The 22,325-nt window shown below is 39.3% G+C and overlaps 1 protein-coding gene across 1 annotated transcript; it reads right to left on the bottom strand.

Moving 5' to 3' along the window:
- Positions 1 to 4,705: 4,705 nt before the first annotated feature.
- LOC149288171 (solute carrier organic anion transporter family member 2A1-like) lies at positions 4,706 to 14,951 on the bottom strand. The gene is made up of 14 exons (XM_089492063.1): positions 14,936 to 14,951; positions 13,697 to 13,836; positions 12,924 to 13,086; positions 11,963 to 12,190; positions 11,774 to 11,872; positions 11,472 to 11,605; positions 10,470 to 10,551; positions 9,063 to 9,227; positions 8,402 to 8,591; positions 6,735 to 6,861; positions 6,114 to 6,283; positions 5,961 to 6,025; positions 5,068 to 5,191; positions 4,706 to 4,826 (listed from the first exon to the last, which is right to left on the bottom strand). The coding sequence occupies exons 1-14, from the start codon at positions 14,949 to 14,951 to the stop codon at positions 4,706 to 4,708; spliced, it is 1,824 nt and encodes a 607-aa protein (XP_089348189.1).
- Between the last annotated feature and the right edge of the window lie 7,374 nt (positions 14,952 to 22,325).

Below are 22,325 nucleotides of genomic sequence, written 5' to 3'. Positions count from 1 at the left end.
ACATTGCAATATTTTTTTTGAACGCTCAGGGTGTGTATCATGTTTTCAGGCCATTTTCCTTTGTATGTGTGTATTTTGTGTTTATCTCTTATATTCCTGACTTTCTCCTCTCCAGGGCATTATCTTATGAATCTCTACCTGCCCCTTGACCCGTTCTCCACTAAACGTCTCTCTGGTGTCACCTCCTGACCTCAGGTCCTTCCTATGTTTTATTCTTAGAGGTTCATATCTTGGGTACTTCCTGGCTTCTGTACATGCTGTATGACAATTACAATAAAACACACATTTGCCCATATGGACATGTCTAAAACAATGTCAAACACAAAGAAAGTGTTAGTTATGGGTTGTGGCCCTACTACAATTAATGGGTAAGAGCATCTTCTACGTTATAAGCTTGCGAGGAGGGCACTCTTCACTTATAGTTGTCATATCCCTGGAATATATGTATTGTAAGAAGCCCTGCGTGAATTGTACAAAAAAAGGATAATAATAATAAATAAATATAATTACAATCTACCTAGATCAGAGATGATCATTGCTACCAGGTAACACCAACCGCAACGTTCCTTACTAATATTTAGATATGTTCAGCCAAATGCATCCCATGCAAACCAAGCAGATGGGGGCAGGGAAAGACCACGAATGCATGGTGATGATGGTGGTGTTGGGGGTTTTTGCTGAAACCATCTCTTCATTTGCAAAGCGGAATAAGTGTTGATTTAAAGGAAACAGTCAACTATTCTATGCATCAAAGTGCATATAATGCATCGTGTTCCTTTAACATACAAGAATAATGTATTATAATTATTTGCATTGATAATTACAATACAAGTCGTGAGGCAGTTCAGTTATTTAAATTTTATTATTAACATAGATTTAAAATGATTACTTTCACATTGCCATGATTGGCATATCTGCCATATTTTTGAAGGACACGTATGCATTTCACGTATTGTTGATCAGCACGCATAAAGTGCTGCCCTGCGATATGTGGGATGTTTATGTGTCCATCAGAAGAATGGCTCTGTGTGAATATATAATATGAGGTATTTCAGTAGACTGTGACCTCACAAGAATAGGGTCCTCTTTTCGTTCTGTTTCCGCATGTCTTATGAATGTTATTGCTAATTTGTATATTGTAAATGTTCATGTAATTTGTTATATTCTCTTCTATTCTAATACCGAGCTTAATCAGTAATATTTATCTTGGTTTCAGGCTAGCCCTACTTAAAATAAAAGACAAATTACCCTAAACAGACAAACTTTGGGTTACAATAAGTTTTGTTTTTAGAAAACATACCTTGAATCTAAGTGTAATATGACCCAAAATGGGCCTGTTTTTTCAGATTTTTTGAGTCATTTTTTGCAGTGTATGGAATAAGTAACTAAAATGTAACCATTTCAAAAAATGAAACCACAGACATCATCGACATGCAACACAGCCAGAAGACACTAGGGGGCACTGTCTGCATGCATATAACACACAAGGTATAATATCCTTCATATGCTGTTTACATTGATCACTGTCATGCTCATGTATACTATATATTGGCAAACAGAACCTGCACAAAATTATAGCAGGCATATGTATGTAAAGTGGAGTTAAATATATTATGTGAGCCATTCTTATTCCCCATGAAGTCATGTAATTCACTGACTTGAATTTCTTGATCCTCTGTGTCGGGGATCATCATAGACTCGTAGTCTACTCTTGTAAAGGTCACCAGGAAGACCAAAGGCTTCCGTGAAATTAGAAACATTTGGAAAGTTAGAAACCTTTGGAAAGTTACAAAAATAGGGCATAATGGGGTGCTCTCCAAGTTATTTTATGCTTTACCATGGCAACAGCCCTGAATGTGTATTACTTCTACATTGTAAGCTCATTTGAGCAGGACCCTCTTGACATTTTGTTTCTGTCCAGATTGTCATGTTAGGCACTAGATCTTATGTCCACTCATTGTACGGTGCTGTGGAATATGATGGCGGTATATAAAGTAGTAATAATAATAATAATAATAAACAATAATAATTATTATATTTTTAATGAAGCTTTGTTCTAAAAAATGGCATGCACATAGGTAAGCAGGAAATATTCCTGAAAGCAATATAGGCACCCGGAAGAGTTTTTAACTATTTCTGGTTACAGGACGCAGGTTCCTATAATGTAGAAACATGTCTAAAAGGCTTGGAAATTTGCACGTTTATTTAAGTTATTGGCTGAGACGGTTATGGAACCCGTGGTAACCATGTATTTTGGCTAAATAGACTATTGTACGCTACACCACAATTGTGTTCCACACTGTATTAGAAATGTCTTTATTTCAGACAAAATTAACAAGAAAGAGAACTGCAGAGTGATATCATAGGGAACCCAATCTGATCCTATTGTCAGGGATTCCAAGGGGGGGGGGGGCTGAGCTGTGTTGTGGAATCCAGTTGAGGAAGGTGTGGGGGGGGGATCAGAGTCCTAATCTATTGCACAGATATTGTGCAAGGGTCCCAGTCCTTCACCAGCAAGAACACACCAACAGCGGATTTAATATCTCAAGTGACAATGAGTAGCAACGTCTAAGCCTCTATATGATATCGGCAGCGAGAGAGATATATATTAACTAAGATAATGAGCGAGATATCTCCAATACTACATAAGACATACATGTTTAAATAAAATTTACATGACAAACGTAAAAATAATATACCAGCGTACACAAGACTAAACAAAGTTGCTTTTGTATATCAGTAAATGGCCTGGGTATTTGTCTAATGAAAGGTAGTGAGTGTCAGTGAACGGATTACGGCTGGGTAACTCTTTGAAAGATAAAATTAAGGGAACTCCCAACATAGTTTATTCGTGAGACATGGCAGCCTCTGTGTTCACCCAGAGACAGATCCTACATTTTACAGTTTTAGAAACTTAAAATACTATGCAATAATGTGTACACAAACTAATCAATATGCATGAATGACAAATCCATCCACGGGAAAGTTTTAAGCGTTTATCACAATCTGCATGATTATTGCACCCCATTAGATAGTCTTTTGTTTTGTGCTGGATGATATTGATTAGTTCAGACTCCCTTTGTAATAGTGGGCAAGGAGAAGGGAGAGCCTGTATTTTCAGGCCAAGTTCTACTCTGGTCCTTGTGAATAGTCATAATGTAAGCTAGCCCTTGTGGAAAGAGTATTGAAGGTTACACTATAAACCATTAGAACGAGATTTACAGATCTGTGCAGTGTTGACGACAAAACCTCACGTTCATGGATCAGTGAGTTGCAACCTCATCACATGAACGTTTAGAGTATATACTGTATACTATCGTTCATGGGGTCACTTAGCTGCTTTCATGGAAAACAAGGACATTTCTAGCTGTAACATAATAGCAAAAGGGGTTTCTAACGATCAATTAGCCTTTTAAACTTAAACTTGGATCAGCGAACACAACGTGCCAATGTAACACAGGAGTGAAGGGAGTGATAAAGGGACTCTGTACGCCTATGAAGATATTCCATTAAAACCCAGCCGTTTCCATCTACAATAGTTATTTAGACCATTAACAACGTCTGTGCTGTATTTCTCATCCATTTCATGTTATTTTAATGGACAAAATTTGCTTTACATTGAAAAAAACCACAAACTTTGTAAGGGACACCAGTAGGGGACAGGGCTACATAGCAAGGGATTTGGTTATCACTGGTTTTGGGTGTCACTGCCAAACAACAGAGGAGAATGCCAAGTATTTTCCTAAACTTTGGATTGTTACCCGTGAGAGGGTTCATTGATCTTACCTGGACCTAGGTTGTAGGTCTGCTGTATCTAAGCATTACCAACCTCTGTATAATCAGCACTATCTAGTCTACAAATATACCTTTGGACCAGAAACCTCAGTGTTGGTGACCTTTTACTTTTTCCAAAAACACATTTATTTACTGTCTACATTCCCTGCCATATGATAACCACTTTCCTGACTTCAGCAGGCTCAAATAAAGTGTGCTCAATAATAAAGGATCTTACAATAATGACAATAATTACACTTTCTTAAAGGAACACGTGCATCCGACTGTTTTATAGTTGGGCCAAAGTTCATCATGCTGATTGCAAGACTTTACACCAATACTGCTTGGTAACCTATTCACAAAAATGCCACCTTTCCTATCAGAAACATCATTATCTATTTGGCAGCATTTCACAACCAGGTGACCACCTGGCAAAGTTAGATGTAAGGTATAACCATAGATACATATCTTCTATGGGCTGTGATGTATATAAATTGTGGCAGATAGGGATTAAGACAAATATAGCAACATTTCTAACTTCAAATATAGCAGTTTGATATTTAGGGGAAAACCTATAATTTTTTAAATGTATTTTCTGTAAAAAAAAGTGCAATTAATGCCAACAAAACAGTGATGGACCTATGTGATAAACGAACAATAATTTAATTTTCTTCTGGAATTCTTGTTGCTATACCAGTCAATTTTCACAGATTGCAAACATTCTAGTTGCTCTCCAGATGAATTTTGGTTTTTCCCTGTCTCTAAGTCGGAAGTGCCTTCAAAAATGTATTTCAGGTCTTTTCCCCCGCGACCTTATCACAGCCGCTGACCTGTAGCTTGCATTGCTAGAAGTATCAGACCCCTGAAGAAAACCGTTTCAGGGTGGGACAAACGCCCAAGAGTCTTTTGAACTGGGTTATTGTGAAGAGTTTTATGCTACGCCAGATTCCTTCTGTTGGACATTGTATTCTTTGCTTTTTTTGACTTTCCAGGTAATGATGCCGAGTAGCAAGATTCCTAGAATTTTGTATCCCATCTGAAGCCCCAGGTACCTGCAGAGGGAGAATGGTTGGTTAGAGAGACTGATAGAAAAGCATACATGGCCTTGGCTGTGTCCATGAAAGGAGAACTAGTAAGAAATCACTTATCTGGGCTCCTCACAACAACCTACCACCCTGATCTACAGCCCACTTACTCTGCTTTACCAAACACACTAATAACCTGGTGGATTCTGCTTGTGATAAACATTTAATGAATGATGAAAGATGAATTACACTAGTGCTATTAAGATACCTGTTGCGCAGAAGATCGTTATCGTAATACCGGCACGCTCCTCTTTTCCCACTGCATGGAGTATCCCACTTGATACACGTAGAGTCAATTACTAGTCCAAACAGAGCAGGTGCCGGCAACCAAGCTGTGAAACATACAGAGTAGCTTAGTCTCATGATTATAAAAAAACTATTCATCATTTTCATTGACCAAATAATTTCAGAGATTATGGAAAGCGCTGGACAGTTGTACCTGGTGGTATGCTGGGAATAACAGTTACATGTCTTTTACCAATTTCACACACAAACACCAAGTTGGCTTTCAGTCCAAACTAAAAAAATATATAATTGTTGGTATATCGGTAAAGGTTTTTTTGGGAGCGACATGGAACACTCACTTTCTACCTCAAAGGAGGTGTCCTTTGCGACTGGGAAGCAGAGAATGAATGGGAAGCTGCCATGAAGCTTAATATGGCATGAAGTTTGTTAACAACTCAGTTTGGAAGTCAGTAGTAAACATTATACAGTGTAAACATGGTCGTGTGGCATAAGGCATCATAAATGTGTTTAAATATCATGTTTTTCAGTTTGCAAGAAGGTCATTTTCTGTTTCTTATCTATAATAAACAAATGCTTACCTAGTCATACAACTAGAATTGACAATAATCGGGTAGAATTTTACTGTTCAAATAAAACAGCACTTTGCGAGTTAACAAGTTAACTAGAGTTCCTAAAGCCAACACATTTTTGGTAGAGTATGTAAGCATAAAAAACCACTGAATTGTGTTTTAAATATTCCTGCTCATTGTGGAAAAATATTTTCTGAATAAATTTCCCTTTCCCAAAGTCTTGTGGCCAGCAAACGTAGTTTCTTGGCCTGAGATGCATCTTCCTATGTTTGGCTCACAGACTCACCTAAAAGCCTCATGAGAAGAAACTGAACTCCGATTGCAAATGACTTTTCATCTTGCGGCACCACTCTACAAGTAAAGAGATCAGACGCGTGAGAAAATATACCTGGACTGGGAGTTGGTGACAAGAAAAAGTACAGCTACAGAGGCCACATACCGTAACACCATCATATATAAAGGATTGTGGCAAAGGCAGGCGACAAGCCCAGCAAATGAGATGAGGAACATGACTGGCAGCAATAGGTGGGAACAGCTGAGCGGACAGGAACCCGACTGTGCCGTCCCGGCATCCGATCCATCAAACATACAGGAGCATCTGAAGTAGGTCTGTAGAAGGAAGGCGAGACAGGGGTATTAAATGATACATACCCTAAGTATCGATAACGTATATCATATTATTTTAACCACTGACATTGTCCTGTACTCTTCAAGAGTCCTTACCATAAGTAGTACCACTCTTGTGTATCTTATTTGCTGTTTTGTTATGATTGAAAATGTTGTTTTAATGGAATTTTGACATTTCCATGAAAAGAGTTTTAATAGCAAATTAATCATCTTTTTTTGCAATCTACATTAATTTCCACCTCATATGTCGTGAATATGGTTAAATCACTGTTGATTTGGTTTCCATTGTCCTTATGTTTCTAAAAGAACATCCCATGGATGAACTATTGGTTATATATACCGGTATATCATAATTCATGCTAGAAAATATTATATATATTGTAATATTTATGTAATTAATCCTCCGTGGTAACTACGGCTATGGATGACTTACTTTTGATGTAGAGTTGAATGCGCTGCAGCCTGCGTGACAGGGGGACAGATGTTCTACTCCATCAGACCCACAAACGGGATGGAAGGCTGAGTCTAGGCAGCTACACCGTTTGATACAAGCCTGGGAACTGACGATACAAAGCAAAGTGAGACATCAGTCAGAGAGGAGGTATATCGTTATATTTAATACTATCCATAGTGTAGCACAGGTGAGACCGCGGGTGCTCGCGTGAATAGTTGGGGATATACCACTGCGGAACTAGCAAAATAGTTGTAGACAGTACTTAGAGACATTAGCGTCTTTACATAGAGCTCTGGTAGATTCCACAGCACTATCTCTAAATAGGAGAATGAATTAAACATAAAGTTATCAAGAAAATTGATATTGACATTAGCACGTGTTTAACAAAACATGCAAAAGGCTGAACAAGACAAAGCTTGAGGTGTAACAGCAAGCAAAATTATGGGCAGACTATGTGAATGGTTTTGATCTGCTAATTCTGTGTTTCTACATGCCCACACCAAAGAGGAGAATATATGTCTTTCGTCACATTCCTTTCCGAAACATACGGTTTAGTTACTCTAAGGGAGATTAGCTCTAGATTGAACAATTGTCTCCGGTTTCACATTTACCTAAAGCATCACAATTAGAAGCAAAGGCACTTGGCCAAGTGATAATGAGACAAATCTTGTTTGTGTGTACCAAACATTTTATAGACATGCAAGCATGAGTTCTGATTCATATGGAGAAGCGGAGACACAAATATTGTCTATACCACTCTCACACTTCTCTATTATAGAGATGGTATACATGGGAATTTCTGGGCTCCGGCTACACGAAGCCTTCCCTTGCGGGACGTGGCCAGGACTGCCCACTGACGTTGGTGGGCAGCCCTGTGACATCGGTGAGAGTTCCCACTGACGTCGGGGGCGTTCCTGCTGACAGCAGCGGGAAACACCACAATTTAAAGGGAAAATGGGTGGGGAGCGGGGCGTGTCAAGACCCCACTCCCGCGACCCGGAGAATTCGGGTCTTGACCCGGAGAAGTGGTGCTTCACCCGGGTATGGGTATAGGTATAAGATGTTCAGTTCCTCTTTGAGGCAGACCCTGGACCAGTCAGACTCTTACAGAATGAACTGGGAGATTAATAGTCCATTGTCAGGGGAAAAAAGGTCATTCGATTCGAATGCAATGCTTAAAAACTATAAAACTATTCTGCTTGTGTCTTCTATATATTGTCACAATTGACATTTTAACTTCAAAGTGGCCCTCTTCTAGAATGTAAACTTGTTTGAACAGGGCCGCCTTGCTTGATGTTTCTGTATGTTAAATTGTTATGTTATGCACTATTTAGTATGTCTTGTTTACCCATTCATTGTACAGCGCTGCAGAATATGATGGAGCTTTATAAGTCAATAAGTAATTATAATATAATGGCTGCACATCGGTGTGGGAAATCTGTGAATTTAACATATTGCTCCCTGATTTAATTGCAAGAACAAGCAATAATGAACATAAAAACTTTGAAGAAAAAATACGTAAATCTTCAGGTTCTCTTTTGAACATTTTTTTGTAAAAAAAGGGAATGCAAGAGTGGAACTCACTAACATATTCACAGATGTTACCACCTAAAAAATTGGGATTTATATGTCAGGAAGCTTGGTACCTTGATAAAGTGTTGAATCCCAGCTTCTGCGTAGGGCAGCCCATGAAAAAGATGGGGAGGCACATCATAACGGAGACAAAGAGGACACCAAGCGCAAAACGGGGAATTATTTTCACAGTAAAACAGTATCGTTTCATGATGATCCCTCCTATTAGCATCCCCAGAGCAGCAAAAGGCAGATTCACGGCTCCTGCAGAAAACAAAATGAGTGGAATTGAACAGAATTTACATTTTGCTGGAAAATGTATTTATTTTGTATGTAAATGTTTGTGTTAAGTTTTACACATTGTGGTTTTTGAAGTGAATCTTTCCTTTGCTGTACTGTATATATTATCTTTATTAGCCAAAAAAGAACTTTGATTAAACTAATTCAAACTCCGAGCTTCAAGTCATGGATTGATGAGCAACTGGACCCACTGTTTACAATACCAAAGCTAAGCATCTGTAGTGGTGAGATATAGAATGGGGATCTAGAATGGAAATAAGGATGTCTATGTTTCCAAAATGGACTTGCATTTTATGACTTCAGAACTTTACAGCATTAAAGAATGAACATTTTATTAAATGTACTGTATTGTTCACAGATTCACCCCATATAATCTCTTAATTGTGTCCCATTTAGATTCAGCTCTAGAAGAATGTTATACCCCAAGGTACTGACCAATAAGTAAGTTAGCGTATGACGTGCTGGATCCATACTGCTTCTCCAGGAACTTGTTGAGGAAGGTGGATAGTGCAGCAATGACTGAAGAGAAGCTGCACTGGGCAAGGACCAGAATCAAGAAGAGAGGATTCAGAAGCATCCGGACAAAGTAACGCGGGAACCCTGCAAGTCAAGACAATGCTGCATGCTTATATTGTAATGGCTGACCATATCATGGTGACATGACGAGAAGAAACCCAAATGTTTACCTCTAAACACTAGGTATATGGTTTATGTGGTTTAGTGTTTGTTCCTGTTCATTAGTTTTTATTTTACACTTAGGGGATATTTTTAAGCCGATTCTGCCAATTTTTAGAGCCAATATTTCTCTTAATTCCCAGGGGACCACAGTCACAAACGTTGCCCTTTTCCCTACCGTATCAGCAGAGAGCCAATAACACTCTCTGGTATCACAAATGAAAACCTTGCCTTTAGGGAAAAGCATGTAAATGTGTCCCGCAGATCTCGTGAAGTTTCATTTTGCTGACAGCAATGAAAAAAAACATCACATTTATGTAAGACAGGCATGTCTGTATTTGTTTGAAAGAGATTTCTGGAACTCTCTTTACAAAATGATAATCTGTAGATGAATAGTAAACAGGTTCGACTCCTGTTACAGATGTTCTACAGTTACGTTGTTTATGTTGATTGTGAATTTACCTTTTAGCTCTACTGTGTTCATTAAAACTATTCATGGCTCGAGCTTTTTCTTTGTTAATTGATGTAATCATTTTGGATACCATTAGTTCTATGTCAGGTATCTTTATGTTTACGTCTGGGAATCTGATACTGATGGCAAAATGCGTCAGAACAAGCATATATAATCACTGTCTTGTCATGAAGTTCTTTCCTTCTCCTGATTGTACCTACCTGAAGCAATCAACATCAATCATCCAACTTAACTAAGAAGACAGCTGAATGGGAAGAAGTAACCATGCACTTATTATATATATAAGTATATACATACACATACATACCGGTATATATCATCATTTAATCATTGTATCTGGAAATACTATTTTTGTGGTTTTATTTGTGTACTTTGACATGCCTTGCTGGTTTGAGTAACTGTATCCTTCCTGCAATTTTGTTTTGGAATCTAGAAAGGAATGGAGGATCTGTCTTCCTATCTAAATATCAGATTTAGGAACATTGGAAATACTGTAAGACCTTTTTTTCCAGCAAGTGACTATAATTAGAGTTTCACTAACACTGGAAGTATTTCAGGAAAACAATGTACTGAGTATTATAGCGCTGCAGGGATGTTTTTTTGTTATTGTGGGCAAGTGTCTAGTAAATGAACATGTGTTCTGTTCTTCCTTTGATATGGCTAACTTGGAACCCCCTGTGGTCAAGTCTCCTTACTCTTAATAAAGCTGCACAGAGAGCCTTCCTCGTTCTTGACATCCGGCACTTTTCTTAGAACGTTCTCCTCTGTGGCACATTTCTAAGAAAAAAGAAAGGGGGGGGGGGGGGTAATTTAATAATGACATTGTGTTTCATTAAAAACTATGTCGTCTATGCTATTTGGTTAAACATACTACTTTCCTAATGTGGCTGTGGCTGCTGTGGTTTGATGACAACTTACAGGGCTTGAGGTAGCCAACTTTATAAGTATTCTTATGAAGTGGGATTATTTTCAATATAGTCTGCCCTTGGTGGGCATAAGGCTACCCTGAGCATAAGACCATATATCGATAAGGTTTTATAATATGTGGTTAAATGGACAGACTAGATGAGCACACAGCTCCAGTGCCTTTTTTAATATACTGAGTCCAAGTTTGTTAACCGACACTGAGACAAACCATACCCTTTCAGTGGCGGTGTGCAATGTACAATGGAATGCTTGCTACTTACATTAATTACTTATAATGACTTTTGTTGACTACTACAGGACTGGAGCTGAAGGTTTAGTAACGAGCCATCTCATACACCCATATTTACAGAAATGCCATTATATGCATAACAAGTGACTTTTCCAGCCCGTTGCTATCACACAGAAATCATGTAAATCTCATTGGAAGTCTTATGGAGTTTCCTAATGATGTTTGTAGCTGAAAATAATGCAGGCTATTTCGAGCTGTTACACCTGCTCAAATCTGTTCTTCTGAAACCTATCATATGGATTTGTACGAACTCTGTAATTTCTAATTGTTGAGATGCTTGTTGATCATTCCAACCACATAGGAAAAAGGAAAACCACAATATACAGGTATATACCACAATATACATGTATATGGTATCTATGCCATTAGTGACATATACATTATGCTCCCTGCACTATACTATGTATACAATCAGACAACCATACAGTTCAAATTGTAAAATATATTCCACATGTAAGATGCATCGGGTAGAAGCTTTTACCTCTGATTTAGTCATGTGTCGTGGAAAGAAGAAATAAGGAAGGGATGTAATAACCATGCAGCCTGACGCTATGAGAAGGCCAACCCACCAAGCGCCTATCCAACGAGGGTCTCTGGGGCTGATGGTTACATCCTCTGAAATACAAAACAGACACAGAAAAGTAGATAAATACTTAGATATATTTATAATAAGTAACAGTTGCACAGTATTTTCTCACTTTTGACTACACTAAATGTTAAAGCACATATTGTAAGGATAGATAAGAACGGACTGGTTCACAAGAATTCTTAGTTTTTACTTACCTGGATTCACTCTTCCAACATCAACATACATTGTGAGGACTACTGAGCCCAAAAGATATCCAAAGGCTGGGCCAAAAACAGACACTGCGAATAGCATGGCTGGAGACAGAGGGATATAAAAAGCGTGCGTTAGATTGTTTATAGCCCAAGTAGGTTATGATGCACGTGTTTCTGTAGAACACTACTTACCGATGTACAATGGAGAATTATTTGGTCCTGCAAAGTCATCTATGTAGGAAATGCCAAAAGGCTGGATGGGGACCGTGCCAATTCCAGCCAGCAGCTGTCCCACTATCATGACGGCCCACATATTGGTGGCCCCTGGGCCGGAAGCTTCTGGTGTCAGGCTATTTGTACCCACACAGGGTGATGTTCTGTTCTCTCCTGTACACAGCTCTCCATGATGAGACTGGTTTCCTGCTCAGATAAAAACAGACATTTAATTAGGTAGAAATGTCAGTGGATTATTTTACAGTTTAATGCAACAAATGTTCGGGTGTATTATCAGATGATCTTAAGCCTGGTGTCTGCTTCTAACCAATCTGGTTCTTTTTGTGTTTCCCTCTTTTTAGTCCTGTTGTCTAGTTAATGTTGCGGGTTTAGTGATAGGACTTGTAAGACCTATATTATCTGTATCATCTAGTCCTGGGCTGTCTACGGATCCCGCAGGCTTCCCTCCTTTGTGTTCCCGCATACCTGAGAATGCATATCAGCTTTACCAGGACTGCAATAGCAAAATGTTATTCATGCAGGTCACAGTTGCATGACATGTGGCCACAGATGCCTTGGCGTTTAACCTGTGGGGACGTGTGGTTGCCCTGCCCCATGCCCTGTCACTTCAGCCAGCGTATTCCTGTGGGTCGTGATAGCTTTAGACTGTAAGCTGTTTGGTGCTTGTATCTTCACCCTATGTATGCTTCTTTGTGTGTAATTATTGGTGTGCTTAAGTATGTATACAAAAGGTGCTTTATTTAAAGATATTAGTTCCTAGGTGTATGCTATGACAATAGATGGGTGAGCTTTATTTGCGGAGCAAAGGTTATGCTACCACCCTGACTTAGTAAGGAAATATGGGATACATTAGTTATCTGTACCTGCCAAATAGTGAATTATCAAATCTTTTGCCTTTTTTACTGGCTCTAGTATATACCGTTTTCCAGTGTGGTGTACTGATACTTCTCCGACAAGAAGTGTGGCACCGTGAGAAGGAACGTTCCGAGAGCTAGAAGTAATCCACCAACACCAATGACACGTGGCCGGTGGACCCTGCTTCCGAAGTAGCTGACAAAGATGATGAGCACAGCATTGCTGATCTGAGAAACGAGATGGTAGAAAAGTTTGATAAATGCACCAGACAATGCTGATCTATAAAGCTAGCACTGTGGGGCTAAAAGCAAAAAGTCAGATGTCCCAAGTCCTCCAGCACCCCGCAGAGTCTGAAGCACCACACAGGATTTGGTTTACATTTACACAATGCAGGTGTGAACATGAAAAATTATTTTCTAGACACAGAAGTCAACAGGTGGTTGTCACATAAGCAGGAAAATGTCAGCCTTGTTGCCAAGTTGTCATCTCTGATGCAATGTTAACACATATATTGGTCTCTACAGTGAAATGAGTTTTGCTTGTGTAAGAAAAGAAAACATTCACTGATGAATAGTACAATTCTCAATGGTTTAAGGCTTATGTGGTCCATGCAATGAAATGTAATGACAAATAGTTTTAAAGGCCTTTAAGTCTTCACTACTGGTAAAACCTTCATTAGTTAAATAGATAGGCTGAACAGTTACTGTATTCCACTGAGAGGGCATCTGTGGTGGTCAAAATTGAAAGCTAAAAACAACCATGTCAGTGAGTAAAGACAAAAATATGTAAAGGTAAGGTGAACATTGCCACAAGCTCTTAAACCAGCCATATACTCACCTCATGGATGCTGGAGAGAAGTCCTGAGGAAGAGCTTGAAAGACCAAAGCGTTTCTCGATGGTGGTCAAACTACTCTTGAAGTAGGCACTGTACAGAAGCTGAGAAAGCTGCAGAAGAGCATGGCAAAATACAAAGACCTGTAGGGGAACAGCAAAGTTTGTTTGTAAACTTTTATACTCCATGACCCTTCTTTATCATATCCCACAATCCCACTCAAAACATTGATATGTGTGTGACCAGGAATAAAATATATGTCAAATATTTGCTCTCATGAATACAGTGTTTACTTGAAGGTAGGTTACCTACCCTTCAGTGACATGAACGTCAAAATATGTTCTTCGCTGAATAAGCATAAGCATACTCCAGTGTATAGCAGGTATGTGTTTACATATAGCATACCAGAATATCTACACAAAGCATAACATCAACACAGGGTGTATATCCTAACAATCTATTACTACAACAAACAAAACAACAGGTAGACTATATCAAACAGGTTGCCTCATTTATCAAAGCATGCTTTCTTTTGTGTATTTATTTACCTACCTTTTTATGACAATGCTTATTGTATCTCCTTTTATTGCACTATATCTGTAAAGCACATCTATTAGCCATATATAAATAATAGATACATATCACTATACTGAATGTCACAAAATATGTTTTAGCCTGTGTATCCAATGCTCCAAAATGTCAGTCCTGCGGTGACGTCCTCCCCAATCCTCCAATCGGGGAAGAGGATGTGACTGCAAGTGCGGTCAATATGGCGGTGCTAGCGTTGTCATATTGCCCTCAGTTGGCACAGTTCCACCTTTTTTTGACAGAAGTTCGTGTTGGGTTACATTATGTGAGTGTAAGAGAGCGAGTGACAGCGTGAGTGTATGTGGACCCATTAAATGCGGTCAATTAAATGATTATTTTGATCCCAATATACATTCATGCATTCATCCAATTACAGATCTTATGGTAATGGAAATGCAATCATGAAATGAAAGCAAAAATAGTGCCAGGTCTCATGTTAACCACATGCCTTCCATTCCATGACAATTGTTTTGTTGCACAGAGCTACGATTTTAGACGACAGAGCTGTCACATCAGGAACATAGGCATAGAATCAACAGCAAAGCAGAAGGCGGCTCCCCTTTCCTAGATAGTAAAGATCCAGGAGACCAGAGAAATCAGGGATTCACCCACAGACTCTGGATCATACCTGGAGAGTTCCCAGGCATGTCCGCTATTAACATTATTGAACATATCATCAATGCATGGTTTTGTTAACAATACTTTATGACCGGCAAAACTACATAGCTTTGTATAGCCTACATCCCAACACTTAAAAAGGCTGGAAGGGGTGTGCGACTGGGGCAGGGCTTTGCTAAGACTTTTTAGGTACAATTGTGACCTATTGATGGCTGTTTATAAAGCATTTCTAAGAAGGATAATGTGTTTACTTAGTTTATTATATGAGCATATTTTCTGTTGAGTTTTAGAGGTATAGAACACTATGATAGACAGATGTGCACTGCATAGTGTGGGACTGTCCATCAAAGAGGGACACTTTGGCGGTATGATATATTTACATAGTTAGGATGAAAAAAGACACAATTCCATAGATTGCAACATCTCCAAGATATCTCTAATTTTGTGATTTAAGGTGACGTATCTCATTTTTAGAGATACCTGCTGTGTTTCACTTACGTATTGTTATCTAATAGAATATTGTCTCAGATGCCCTAGAAGATAAGTAGGCTAAGTAAGAAATGCCTTAGTAATTCTGGTGCTGGAGGAAATGAGTCAGGAAGAGGGTAAGCAGCACAGAGTTGCTTCCCTGGCACCTCAGGGGGTGTTTGATGTTTCTGCTCCGGACGTGTCTGTTTTCGCTCTTCTGGGGTCAGTGGGTGATCCAAGGCAGCAGGAGTGAAATCACAAGCAAAGTCAAACAAAGCAAATCCAAGACCCATCATACAAGTCGCAGGAAATGCAGCAACACAGTGGAAAGCCGCCTGCGACTAAAGATAAAATGTGTGTGGGACAACAGAGAGAGAATCCAAATCCTCACTTACATAATATTAACAGTTAATAGGCTCGAAATTCTGGAAGAGTAATAGTGAGTTCCACGTCCAAAGGATGATGTGACAGATATGTCAATTCTCATTTAAACAGGAGGATACACCAATTTCCATCAAAACAGGAATTAACAATTGTGGGGCAAGATCTAGTCTTCACAGTTCAGACAGCAAGGAGACTTCCAGGCACTGCAAGAAGAGGGGTGCACTTGAGTCATCTAGCGGTAATACCTCTGCACCCTCTTCTGTTTTCAGAAGTGAATGTGACATAATGCAGAATGGGACCTCTGATCTTGCCCCAGGTGCCCCAGGTCCGAGTTAGAGCTCTGTAAGGATGTCATCTGTTCATAGAAAATGAGGCTATACAATGTTTACAGTGTTAGGGAAGCAGGGAAGGAGCTTTCCATGCAAACAAGAAGCCAAGCAAAGCAGATTTTAAGAGCAGGGAGTAAGTTTCCCATGAAAGTTGTAGCTTATAAATGCTTTGTGTTAAAGTGCTTAAAGAAACCATCAAAGCCAAGACCAAGCAAACAAAGCCATACAGTAAATTGTTAGCACACACGGCGTAGCCTGATAAGTCTCCCTGTACATATAGGGTGTTAATTCTGAATAGGTTGTAACCAAGCATCAAAGCTAAACCTTCTCTAATTAAACTTAGAATTAAACAATTACAACATCCTGTTGCGTGTGCAGTGGCGACTCTAGAAACAATATATAGGGGGGGCACACAAGATACCACAGTCAAACTGGGGGGGCATTAATAATTTTCACCATTTAATCATACTACTGAAAAAACATATATATATATATATTAGCCCCTGCTGCCCATATATATTAATATTAGCCCCAGTTGCCGATATATATATTAATATTAGTCCCTGCTGACTATATATATAAATATATACATAAATATTAGACCCTGCTGCCGATAGCAGGTATAGATCAACACATTAACACACAAACCCAGCTTTGCATGTATAGATCAATTGAAATTCACTTGTGATCTCAGCACTGAAGGTATATATCAAATCAACAGAATCAGACATACAAATCCTGTATTTGCAGGTATACAATAATAATATATGAAACGTAGCATCGCAGGTATAGATCAAATAAATACATGGAAGCAGCATTGCAGGTATTAATCAAGAACAAGACATACAAACCCTGTATTTGCAGGTATACATAAATAATGTATGGAAACATAGCATACCAGATATGGATCTAAAGAATAACACACAAACCCAGCTTTGCAGGTGTAGATCAATTGGAATTCACATAAAAACACAGCATTAAAAGTATATTTAAAACCCCCTAAATTACAGGCATAGATCACAGGTTGCACACCCCACAGCAAGCCCTGGCGTCCACACTGCCCACATAGAACCTGGCCAGCACCCAGATAACACACATAAGATTTGCCATCTTTGTCCCATATACACCCTGCCTGTGCCATCTTGTTCAAAAGTTGAGTGCACAAATAATGATGGAATATGTCGCTTTGGCTAGAAAATATGTTTTTTCTAACCATAGCGACATGTTCATTTGTGTCTTGCGCACTCCAGGTTTGTACTAGAAACACATACAGCCCCTCATTTGATGCGCCAAGGGGTGTAGTTCTTGCAAATGTGTACTTTTTGTGCCATAATTTAACTTCCTACGTGAGTAGTAATACCACGTCAAGGCTTCAACCCTAATTACTGATCATTCACACGCCTTTCATATCTCCATTGACTCGCAGAAGCACACACCATACTTTCCATACATTCACTCACAGTAGCACACACCATTCTTTCCCCTTACAATCCCAAAGAAATGATGGTAAATGATGGTAAAATCACTTTTACAGCAAAAATAAGTCTTGCAGTAAAAATGCAAGGCGCTGCAGGGATGAGATGGTTACTCACGTAACGCACAGGCTAAATGGCTGATTTTAATAATATTTGCAGTTCATCAGGATTTCAAAAATTTGCTTCCCTCAACCGTTGGCTAAATTTAACCCCATGATCAAAGGGATCGTGGGATTAAAAATTAGTATCGGCCATTTTTAAAAAGGGAATGTGACTTTTTATAGCAATATGATCGCTGTGGTAACATTGGCTACCACAGTGATCATTTAGCTAGAATACTTAAACTTTTTTTTTTTTTTAGTTAAACTACTTTATGTTTAAATAATTTAATTTTATCTAGGCAATTTTGATCTTTTTTTATCTGCCTTTAGAGACCCCCAAATCATTTTTTTTACTTTTTTTTACATTTTTATTTTTTAGTATTTAACTTAGTATTTTTTATTCTTATTTATTATTTTACAAGCTATATACCGGAAGCTAATTACCTTTCCAACGGTATAGGTTGGGGGTCTGTAGCTGCTTAGATGCCTGAGATACAGGCATCTAAGCAGCATGCCCCCATACCTCTTTAACTGACAATTGTCAGTTGTTAATAAAGTTGCGCGGTGACGTCATCGCGTCATTGCGCGAGACGTCACCGGCCGGATCGGGTGGCCCCGGTGATGCCCTTCAGTTTGAGGGGCAGATCGCCGGGGTAGGTGGTGATGGAGGTCCACAGACCTCCATCAAGGTAGGGTAGTGCTAGTGACAGCATGGTGCCGTCGTTAGCACCTGACTGGGACTGCTAGCGACGGCACCATGCCGTTGTTAGCAGTCAAGGGGACTGTCCTGGGTGGCTCCAAATTCGGTGGGGGGGCAACAGGGGGGGCAAGGAATATCCTAGGGGGGGCAATTGCCCCCCTTGCCCCCCTGTAGCGACGCCACTGTGCGTGTGACACTGATCTTCCCAGATTTTATAAGCATATTCCAAATATACATATTCAACTTCATTCATTCAAGACAGAGTAGGGCTCTCTGATAGACCTATGCATTCAAATTTGTACGAATTGCAGAATTTTGGCAAATGTATCGATTTGTTTGAATCTCCAAAAACGAGGCCAAACCTCGACCACAAATCGGACAAAAATGAAGCAAAAAAGCTCAGAATTTCCATCTGAAATTCATGGGTCCACATACACTCACGCTGTCACTCGCTCTCTTACCCTCACATAACGTAACCCAACACGAACTTCTGTCCAAAAAAAGGTGGAACTGTGCCAACTGAGGGCAAAATGACAACGCTAGCACCGCCATATTGACCGCACTTGCAGTGACATCCTCTTCCCCGATTGGAGGATTGGGAGGACGTCACCGCAGGAGTGACATTTTGACAGAAGTTGCCAGAGTGAGAGAGAGTGAATGAGAGTGTGAGAGAGTGAGTTACAGTGTGAGAGAATGAGTGTGAGTAAATATGGGCTCTGGGCAACGAATTTCATCCCCAAATTAATTAATTAATGCCTCTGAGACTCTTGTCAGAAGGGTATGTACATGCATAACTGTCCTCAGGATACAATCTAGGACAACTCTACGCTGGAACATAAGCCTTGTTGACTCCAAATTAGAGACTGTTGGCACTTTTTTTTGGTTATATCCTCTTTATCAACTATATAGAGTTCTATTAGAGTTATAAATTAATGTTGTCCTTGTAATGTATAGTGAAGTCAATGAACTATCTTGGAAATGTCCCTTTAGAGAGTAAACCCCATTGTGTTCATTTTGGACACTGTAATAAGGTACACTTTGAAACGAGACCTCCTCTGCCCCCCCTAAAAAACAATGGGCACTTATTCCTGTCTCCTAACAATCTGCAACACTACAACAAGTCCCTAAATTGAAAAAACCCCCACAAAATTGTACATCATTAAATGTGCAATCAGTTAATCAGACTGGAATTTTGGTGATGATGTTGGCACCCTGCTTTGAGGACTATTGGTTGAGAAATTCAACCCTGTATAGAAAGTCCAACCAAAAAGTCCACTATGTTCTGTTCATGTCATTAAATGATTAACAGACCGTGGGCTACCCAACATGCATCTCCTTATGCCAGTGAAATTTTGTTTTTAATACAGTCCCTGTTCCTGAAGAAATCTCCTTTATCTGCCTACTCTAGGGTTCCAGAAGCATTTTGGTGTTTTCGAAATACATTTCTAATAAGATGTTTTAATATAGTTTCATTTAACAATTTATGTGATTTTATATATTATCGCTAGTCATTTTTTTAATTATACATTGTGCTATCTTGTGCATGAACTTAAAGAAATGTTACTCTAATGTTGGCTTTTTTTCTTGGCTTGTTGTTGACTGTACATATAATGGGGTTTTGTCATAGCAATCAACAAATTACTCAATGAGCAGAAATTTCACATTTTAATTGGCTGCTTAAAGGGAGAATGCCATGGAAAACATCCTGTATACAGTAATTTAGGTTGGCATTGAGAAAAACCTGGTTTTATCTAATTCTGTTCCACTAAACTTCATACGCAGACAGGGTGTAACTAGAAACCCCAAGGGCTCTGGTGTGAAAATTGCCCATAGTGCCAGCTTTGCAAAATGTCCCTTAAACAGCTTGTCTGTGCCATCTTTGCCACCAAACAGCCCGCCTGCAGGAGTGGTGTGTCTTTCTCCCTCCATGTTGTGTGCAGACTTATTCAGAATGCAGGAAGTGGATGTGATGTCACTTCCTGCACACTGATTGGATGATGGATGATCTCTACACTTTCTGTGCCTCTAGCTGTGGGTACCCGAATATTGTGGTTTTAAAGGGGCAGACAAGCCCCTTATAGTTGCAGTCCCAGTCGCTGTTGCCACCCCTGCAACCGTGATTGTTATGCCCCTGTCGGCAGAACTGGAGGCTGCTATTGTCAGTCATGGGATATTTTGGGTGACTTTCCCTGCTCAAACACCACACTAAGCTTTTCCTTTACGGCAATGCTCATAAGGTCTGTTCCTTCCTAGACTTTAAGTAGGTCCGGCTGAGTGATTAAGACTGAGCCATTTTGATGTTTACCAAACACCAGTACGATAAGGAGGCTGTTTGTCTACTAGATTGGCCTAAGATAACAGAGCTAGAACCCATACACCTGGCGAATATGCAGCAGCCTGAAAACATTATAGTATTCAAAAACTAGAACCACTTTAAAAATGAAAGCAGCAAAATGAAAACGTATTTTTAATCAGGTACTAGTAATAAAAGCGTTAGTGGTAATATAAATAATAACATTACACGTTACTAAGTCCTTCAAACAAACTAAACCCCAAGACAACAACACCAACGCACTTAATTCCAACAATTACCCTTATTTTTCTTCAATATTGTACAGAATTCATACCATATAAATAAATATATATAAATAAGAATATAAATGCTGCTCTTTTGGGGCTGGAAAGGTAAAAAATAGTGAGTTTTGTTGGTTACTGTATGTATGTATGTATTTATTCTTGTTGCATGACTTTATCAGACCCAGATCCCCACAACACGGGGCCTCTTCTGGCTGCATCCTCGCGGAGTCACGTGGTTTGTACACGCTAGTACTTTTCTTCATCACCCAATGATGCTCTTACACCAGAGTTGGCAGAGTATCCTTCCACGAGAGCTAAAGAGACACCTCCCTGATTTACTGCTGACCTGGGACTAGAATCATTAAACAAGCAGAAATAGGGAAAATAATATTTGCCTGAACATAATGTTCACTTTGGAAATAACGGTGTGTCTCTCCTCCAATTATTTGATGGCTGTTCAACTCTGAGCATAACCATTTCTCGATTAACTCATTCTCTTCTAGATTCACGCATTATTATAACATATTTAATGCGGGAGAAATACCTCTACATGAGCCATGTTATTTTATTATATTAGCTATTATTTTCTATAGATATTTCTACGGAATATGATGGAGCTATATAAAACAATAAATAATAATAATATATACGGGCCAGTCATGTGATGCATCTGAAAAGGCCTATATAACATGTGCCAGCAGTAACAGGACCTGTGCATCCTGGATAAGCAGGGCAGTCTAAGCGTTGGACCCGTGCCCATCTTTGCCAATACAGCTTTGTGTTATTGTGTATCTTTGTAACAAGGCTTTAACAAGGATCCTGATTGACAACTTTATCTCTGCTGTGTATCGTGGGAAGCTAAACATGAGAAGGGTTTGGTTTAACCATCTGCTGAAATATGTAGAGAAACACACATGTCAAGCATTCATGGCTGTAAAATATAATTATGGGATTACCGGAGAGGAAGAGAGATTATCAATCCACTACTACTGGTAATCCAAGAAGAGTAGAAGAGTTGTGTATTGGTTTCTTAGCCTCTTTAACCCCCTTAACCTTTTTGTCTTGTCTCAGACTAGATGGATGAATGGGACCTTCCACCTGGAAAGTAATACGGATACAGAGGAAGAGATAATAAGGCGGCCAGTTTCAATTTGAGGCATTGTCTTATTTTGGCATGGGCACATATTTTAAAGGCTGCCTGAGTGGATTTTATACATACGGTCACGTACATACAAGGCACGTTTCGGCATAATACAGCTAGTAATAGAGATAGCGAAGCATAGAGTTCTGGTTCAGAACTGTTTCTTGTTTCCATGGCAACCGGACAGATTTTGGACGAATTTCGTTCGAGCAGCAGAAAGAGACAGATGAATTTTGTCAAATACGAAGAAATC

The sequence above is a fragment of the Sceloporus occidentalis genome, unplaced genomic scaffold, assembly GCF_023333645.1.
Source record: "Sceloporus occidentalis isolate IW3139 unplaced genomic scaffold, rSceOcc1.0.p SCAF_53, whole genome shotgun sequence".
NCBI classification, from domain to species: domain Eukaryota; kingdom Metazoa; phylum Chordata; class Lepidosauria; order Squamata; family Phrynosomatidae; genus Sceloporus; species Sceloporus occidentalis.
The sequence above is the reverse complement of the archived record's forward strand: the minus strand, read 5'-3'. Positions and strand labels throughout refer to the sequence as shown.

Bases quoted from the DNA above. Each gene is read 5' to 3' on its own strand.
- LOC149288171 (XM_089492063.1), bottom strand. The intron at 9,228-10,469 runs GTAAGGAGACTT...CTTGACTTGCAG, and splicing joins TCTGTGCAGCTTTATTAAGA to GGTTCCCGCGTTACTTTGTC. The intron at 6,026-6,113 runs GTATGTGGCCTC...CTTTACTTGTAG, and splicing joins TTATATATGATGGTGTTACG to AGTGGTGCCGCAAGATGAAA.